At 32.6% G+C, this 7856-nt stretch overlaps 1 protein-coding gene across 1 annotated transcript; it reads right to left on the minus strand.

Annotated features, from left to right (window-relative positions):
* Nucleotides 1–841: 841 nt before the first annotated feature.
* LOC144546892 (putative WRKY transcription factor 43) lies at nucleotides 842–4460 on the minus strand. Its single transcript, XM_078295480.1, has 2 exons — nucleotides 3918–4460; nucleotides 842–1218 (listed from the first exon to the last, which is right to left on the minus strand). Exons 1-2 carry the CDS (start codon nucleotides 4331–4333, stop codon nucleotides 1041–1043), a joined length of 594 nt encoding a protein of 197 aa, XP_078151606.1. The 5' UTR covers nucleotides 4334–4460; the 3' UTR covers nucleotides 842–1040.
* Between the last annotated feature and the right edge of the window lie 3396 nt (nucleotides 4461–7856).

Consider the following 7856-nt stretch of genomic DNA (forward strand, 5'->3'; position numbering starts at 1 on the left):
ACTGATTAACTTCACGAGTGATGTGTTTACATATCAAACTTATAAAGTTTCTAATTAATCTAGTATAAAGCCAAGTGGTAACATATAAGGTATAAGTTAATTTTAATATGTTCATTTTTCATCATTTTTTCACTGGTTGACTTTGTACTAAGTTAATTCAAAATTTTATAAATTTCATATGTAAACATATCACTCGTGATGTAGATTGAATTTTATGGTTTGAGTTTATTATTTGAAGTCAATTTGATATATTTTGAAATTAAACTTACCAAAAAGCATGGTGAGCTTAAGAACACCCTAGTTCTACTCAATATATACATATATATAGGAGTATATATAGGACCATTATGTGAAACGTATATAGATTATGAAACAAGTGCAAGCCATTGGGAATGATTTGAATATCTTTTTTTTAGTAAAGGTGGTTGTCTTTTTTGAAATGATTGGTAGTAGCTACTAGTGTTTACATCATACCAAGGTTTACAACAGTAAAGTGGATGTTAAGTCACTCAATTAGTTCAATATTCACAAAAAAATATTTATCTGAATTTTAAATATGCGATCTCCCACACAAAAATCGACATTGTAACTTTGTCACTAGATTAGAAACTGTTTTTTAATGATTTAAAATTTAATCTCATCCCTTTCTTAGAAAAAAAAACACTTCAATTTTTTTAATCAAAACATGTCATTCGTACGTACCATCTTTAAAAAAAAAGGTATTATTGTTAATAAATGCTTCAACCACATAATTTTCCCCAAATTGCATCATCAAATTAAAAATAATATACAGGGACTACATCAACGAGTTAGGGTATATAATCAATTAAAAAGGGAAATATGAAGATGAAAGGTACATTAATTGTGCAAGACTGCGCGCCGCGCGTATTGTTATCTCCATTACATTTGGACCACCTTTATACAATTAACAACATGTCTAAAGTTGCACCGGGGTTTTATGCAACAACAGTACTCTAAATTACACAAACAAAATCAAGAAAGACAGTTAACCTGGGAGATTTCGTATGATTAAGACTAAACTAGAACTGAGAAAGAAACTGGATTTGCTTGATTAGTGGACTCAGTGCCTCCATCAACTTCTCACAGGGATGGTTGTGGACTCCTTCATACGTTGTAACAACAACGCTGGTGTCTTTTGACAAACGCTGCACCTGTTTTTTGACATTGCATGTGTGATGTGTGCATCGGTAATAGCTCCTGCATCAATAGTATATAAACACTGTTAAACACAAAGCACAGGGAATAAATACACATAGTTAATGCAATTTATCTAAGTTCTGCTACATATAGTTAAGATTTTGAGTATGTTTAATTTATTTGCAGATCGCATGGTCAAGATTAAAAGACCCTGGCCTATCATCATTTGTGTCTTCTCTTGCAATTAAGTAACAACATATGTTAACATTTTTTTATTATAGTTTATCCATAATTAGTTCATATAAAATCAAGTCTAAATATTTACATTATTAGGCCAAACGATTACTTAGGTTTTTGCCTAAACTTAATTGATAATATTAAAATAGAATGAGTTAATATATGTACGCATTATGCAAGGTATATATATCTATATCACTCTATATAGGAATATGCTAGCATGCTATGCATAGCATAGAGCATGCTAACATATTCCTATATATATATATATATAGATGGGCTATGGTGCATTGCAATGCATAGACATCATTGTGCATTGGACCATAAATCACCGATTCAAAGTTCAAATGACCGATCCAAACCGTTTATCTTGTTCTCCATATTAATATGTACTTGGAGACCAAATTTTACATTTTTTGGAATTTTTGTACTATTTATTAAGCCACTTTGAAAATCGCCAATCCGGTAGTCCAGAAATTTTTACTGTTCATCCGGATTTTCAGATTTTCAAAATGGCTTAATAAATAGTAAAAAAATTCAAAAAAAATATAAAATTTGGTCTCCAAGTACATATTAATATGGAGAACAAGATGAACTGTTTGGATCGATCATTTGGACTTTGAATCGGTGATTTATGGTCCAATGCACAAGGATGCCTATGCATTGCAATGCACCATAGCCCATCTCTCTCTCTCTCTCTCTCTCTATATATATATATATATATATATATGAGATAGACTAATGTGCTTTCGGTAGCATATGAACCGAAATACACACGGTCAAAATTTGAAATTTCAAAACCAAAAAGTCGATCTGAACCATTCATCTTGTTCTCCATATTAATATGTGCTTGATGACCAAATTTTATATTTTTCTGAATTTTTTTACTATTTATTAAGCCACTTTGAAAATCGTTGATCCAACGGTTTTACTATTTTGTTAAGCCACCATTGGATCAGCAATTTTCAAAGTGACTTAATAAATAGTAAAATAATTCAGAAAAATGTAAAATTTGGTCTCCAAGCACATATTAATATGGAGAACAAGATGAACGGTTCAGATCGACTTTTAAATTTTGAAATTTTAAATTTGAACCGTGTGTATTTCAGTCCATATGCTACCGAAAGCATATTAGCATCTGTTTTTCCCTCAAAGAAATTCACAAAAAGATACAGAGAGGTACAGCTTTATTTCTTAAGAATCTAGTGTTTTTCCCTCAAATAAAACTAAGTCGTTAGTAGTCACACTCACGGGCATGCATGCATCTGTTTTGCTAGTAGACATGCGAGAGCGTGCCTTACAAAATCGTAACATGATGTGTACGACTAATGACTATGAGCTAATTAAGTATATATAATAACAAGAAAGTAGGTAGTATTTGTGAAGAAAAAAAAATACATTTATGATGATAATCTTTCGCGAAAAGTATCGTCACGAATAGAAAATACACAATAATAACGGTACTTTATCGCGAAAAATCACTTTTTACTCTCGCGAATACTGTCTCATTGTTGTTATATATATATATTCGCTTACACAAATTAATTCCTTTAGTCATCACTAGTTGAGGATTTATTTGTTGGAATGGTCTGTTGTTTCTCCTGGGGATCTCGATCGATCTCTTCTGCATGGGACATGTTTAGAAGAGGTTACAAAAAAACAGACCATTAACCTCTTAATTAACCTTTATTGGAGCATGATAATTAATCCCTTGTCGACGCCACCATTCCAGCATTAATTGAGGAGGCCATGAAAACAGCATATATATGTACGTTACTAAAGAAATAAACACACTATAAGAAACTAGGAGGGGATGACAGAAGAGGCAAATAGGTGAAGACTTGATCAGAAAATGAGAAGACATACATATCAGTGAGATGAGGGGAGATATGCATTGGACTACTGAGCACACGCGGGATCGCTAATATCATATTAGCAGATTTAAATATGATTATGATCAATGATTACCGAGTGTTGGAAGGTTGAGATGGATTCGTCCGAGTGCGATATATATCATGTTCTAATCCTATGGTAGGTTTAACAGCCTGCGTAATTACTGTAGCAAAATGGTGTTGTCTTGAAGTGTTGACTAATGGTTAATCTCATAATCTTAGTTAGCTCAGCGAATATCTTAGAACAATAACCAAACACAAGTCCAGGCAATCTCCTTATGCATGCATGGATCAGCAGACAGGTGAGAGTAGGTTAGGATAGTATCTAAATTAAGTCCTCCTCACATAGTCCCATGTCTGCTCCGAGCTTCAAACAATCGATTTCTATTTTCCTTAAAAACGCGTAGACGAAGTGAGCGCTCGATCTATTTACTGCCCGGAAACTAAACTCTGCAGATCGGAAAAATATTAACATTTGACTTGACAATATAATTGTTCATTCTCATGCACCATCTTAATTAGGATATGCATGCACTAGTTTGATGAAAATATGCAATTCATCTGACTATCTGAACATGCCTTATAGTATATACTGACAATAGCTAGTGTGATGAAAAAACCGGCACAAACCTAGGATATGCACTATTCTTCACAGCCTTCTGACCATATTTCCTCCACCGATATCCATCGTCTAGTATATCATTTGCACTCCTTGTTTGAAACGCAAACCTTGGCCGGGTCACCTTCTTTCCCCTCCCGGTGCTCTTTCCTTTCTCCTTGCTGCTACTTCCACTACTTCCACTTGCACCATTTTCTTCAGCTTCTTCATTCATCAATGATCCCTGTACCAGCTGCTGGGACCCAACCGCAGAACCAGATAGTAGAAGTGAGGCCCAGTCAATCTGCGGCACTGGTTGCACCGCTTGATTGGTTACGAGATTGAGAGGGTTGAATTGTGATGATGAACCAGGCGGTGCAAGGAGAGGCGAGAAGTTGTATGGTATATTTTGTGGTAGCTGTGCTTGTTCTTCCAAGTGTTGCTCCATGAAATTATATGTTAGTGTAATTAGTAATCGCTGGTCAAAAGTAGAGGACCCTTTGGTTTTATAGACGAATAATAATGGTGTGTTCAAGACTTCAAGGTGTATCTTTTAGTGAGAGAGAGGTGTAGAGAGAGAGGAGAGAGGGAGAGAAGATTTGTTTGTTGTCTTGGTCTAGATAAAAGTGGAAGGTGAGAAGATGGTGAGAAGTATCAACTACACTGAACAAGATAAAAGAGGCTAGAGAGAGAGAGAGAGAGGATACAGAGGGAAAGAGAGAGAACCAACAAGATCTCAACCACCATCTTTCAGTTCAACTGCCTCGTCCGCTCCCATGAGTCATATATATGAAAAACACTTATCCTCTCCAATTTTATATTACTGGAGAAGTCTATTACCATATAATACGCCAACCGAACTATAAAAACCAAGGAGATGGACATCTCCAGTATTTGTAACAGGAGATTATAAAGATTTCCTAAAAATTACTTGGTTTTTTAATGGGAGCTTCATTGCTTGAATATTACTTTAACGGCTGATGCATGGACAGCATGGTGTCTCCTGCTTCCAACTGGTCAACTCGATCGTACCATGAATTATAATTTCCGTATGTGGATGAAATGCACCGTTATAATAACTATGCATTTAATTGTACAATTTGATGACTCATCTCTCAAATATAAGCACGATTCTTCTCTTCCATTTATAATATACTAATTTCATTAATGCATATTGTTGCATTGAGTACAAAACCACTGGAGACAGAATGCTAAATTTAACCACATCTTGCCAGCAAATTAGTTAACTAAGCTTTGAGTAGTTGAAATAGCTCATCTATTAACCTGAAGAGTTAGCTAGAATTTTGACCTTTTAAAGCATAGTAAATTCAAGGGCTTATGGACTATTGTATTAATTGGTTAAACTATATATTTTTTATACATTGTGTGTAAAAAGATTGTAAAAATTATGGGCCTTTGCTTTGATCTTGTTTATTTTACAAAGCTTTAAATGTAATCTGACACCATCATGAAAATATGTTACAATGCATGAAATAATTCTTGACTGAAATAACAATGGTATACAGAATTCTGCCCCCTTTTGGCTTAAGAGTTACCATACAGGCATACAGCTTATTAATTAGATTATTTTCATAGATATTAATTTTTTATTTTTTATTTGATGCATTGAATATGCTGCTCCTATATAATTCAATAATTAAAATATGTACAAAAATTATAATTAATTAAACATGCGAGTGTACAAATTAATTTCTTTATAAGTAATTAGTTTACTTTTTCTTTATGCAATCAACTTCAATTTTTTTATCATTTATGTGCAAGCAATAATATATATATTATTGAAACTTCGAATTAATGATATATAGCAAGAGACAAGTGCAGGCGAAAGTCGACGCGCGCACAATATGAAATATATATTTAGTTTTCTCTTCTGTCACAATTGACTTTTAACTGTGCGAAATAGGCGATTTGTTAACCGACTCAAACCCTAGAGCAGCCGCTATGGCAAATCTTTTATTGCACATCTCTTCCTCTTTTCTCATAATTGTCGCTGTATATATATCTCTGTTTCCAAAAGTGATCTCCTCTAGATCTAGAAAAGACAAGTTTCAACATCGATCTTCATTTATAATTAAATATGGTAAATTGTTAGGTGAAATGTGCACAAAAATCTCTTCGATCATCTTACAAAGCTTCAGCAAGAAGTTGAACACACACACGTGAGAGTGTGATTGTGATTTGTGAAGCTGATCATGATCGACAAGCTTCCCAAATTTTGTTTCCAAAATTTCCTGCCAGATTTGCCTAACCAATTCTGTCAAAAGGTAATAATCAGATAAGAACTGATTTTGACATGATATATTATGGAACAAAATAAGGCAGGAATGAGAAAACGTGACTTTTACCTGAAGGCTGTTTTTGTAACACGAAATCGATCTGATCGATAGGTACGAAAAATTCAAGCATGGCGACGCGCGGAAGCGTTAATTTCTTTAGATATATCGATAGGGAGCTTCTCTCTTAATACAAACAGCAATTGGTGCATTAATTACATAATTAATTTTATTGGAATATGACGGGGTTTGATTAGTTGATTGTGATTTGGCCATACAGAGTATATATGAAATAGGGTTCAAATGCCTCTATTTTTTGTCTCCATTATGTTTTTATTTTTAAAAACTTTAATAATTTAAAATTTAAATCTTAAAATTCAAAATAAAACCGTTGGATATAAACTACATCATTTTATCTATGCACGTGTAAAACATTATGGCATTTCAACTTTGTTTTGGTTGTCATCTTGAGCTTGTAAAAATGTATACTAATGTGGATAATTTCTAAACATTGATTTTTCAACTTATTGATTTATATAAAAGCAAAATCAAAATATGATAATTTTTTATGGACACATAGAGAAACTAACATAGATTACATCTAACGGTTTTATTTTGACATTTAAGTTTTAAATTTTGAGTTATTTAAACCAAAACAACTAAACATAGATTACATCTGTTATGTTTGTTGTGCGTTGTGCTATGTGTGTATGTGTTTGTTTAGTTGGTTTAGCCTGTGTGGCTTTGTTATTTTGGGTTAGATTTCATATTGGCGTGGTCCAATTTTTGTTCTTCTGGTTTAGGCCAGTAACTCTGTAAAAATTTCCTTCCTCCAGTTATTTGGAGTTGGGAGTACAATACTTGATTTCTAATGAAATCAGTGGGATTATACCCACTTTTTCAAAATTTTTTTTTTTTTTTTTGAGTTATTTAAGTTTTTAAAAATAGAGGCATGATAGAAACACATTTAAACTCTTCTCATATGAAATTGATTCTCTATGATGAGTATCAAATGTCAAAGCGTGCGAAGCTAATAGTTACATATCTATGGAAAAAAATTGTCTATTTTTTCGCAACTTAATGTAGTAGAATGGGACAAAATATTAGGATAAGACTTAATTATATAATTATTTTGAATATTAAGTATATTTTTATAATTTAGAAAGAATTTTTTTTGAATTTAGAGTGAGGATAACTTTATAATTATTTGAATCGTAAGTGTTGAAATAAAAATATACTTTGAAAAACAAAATTACCCTAGCCTCTTGACTCATGTAGCTCCAATCTGTTGCGAATGCTGTTTACATAATTTCTTTACATGTATTTTTTGCAAATACGTATATACGGCCATTAGATTAAGAAGAAAATTAATATATTATAGGAGCAAATTTATTTATTATTACACAAATACGTATATATAAACAAACCTATTTGATGAGCATAATACACGCTAGATTAATTTGCTCCTACATTTTTTTTTTTGAAACAAATTTGCTCCTATATATATAGAGAGAGAGATGGGCTATGGTGCATTGCAATGCATGAACCCTTTTATGCATTGCACTCTAAATCATGGATTTAAAGTCCAAACGACTAATCCGAACCGTTCATCTTGTTCTTCATATTAATATGTGCTTGGGGACCAAATTTTACATTTTTTGAAATTTTTTTACTATT

This window comes from Carex rostrata, chromosome 30 (genome assembly GCF_964058835.1).
Source record: "Carex rostrata chromosome 30, lpCarRost1.2, whole genome shotgun sequence".
Lineage (NCBI taxonomy): Eukaryota > Viridiplantae > Streptophyta > Magnoliopsida > Poales > Cyperaceae > Carex > Carex rostrata.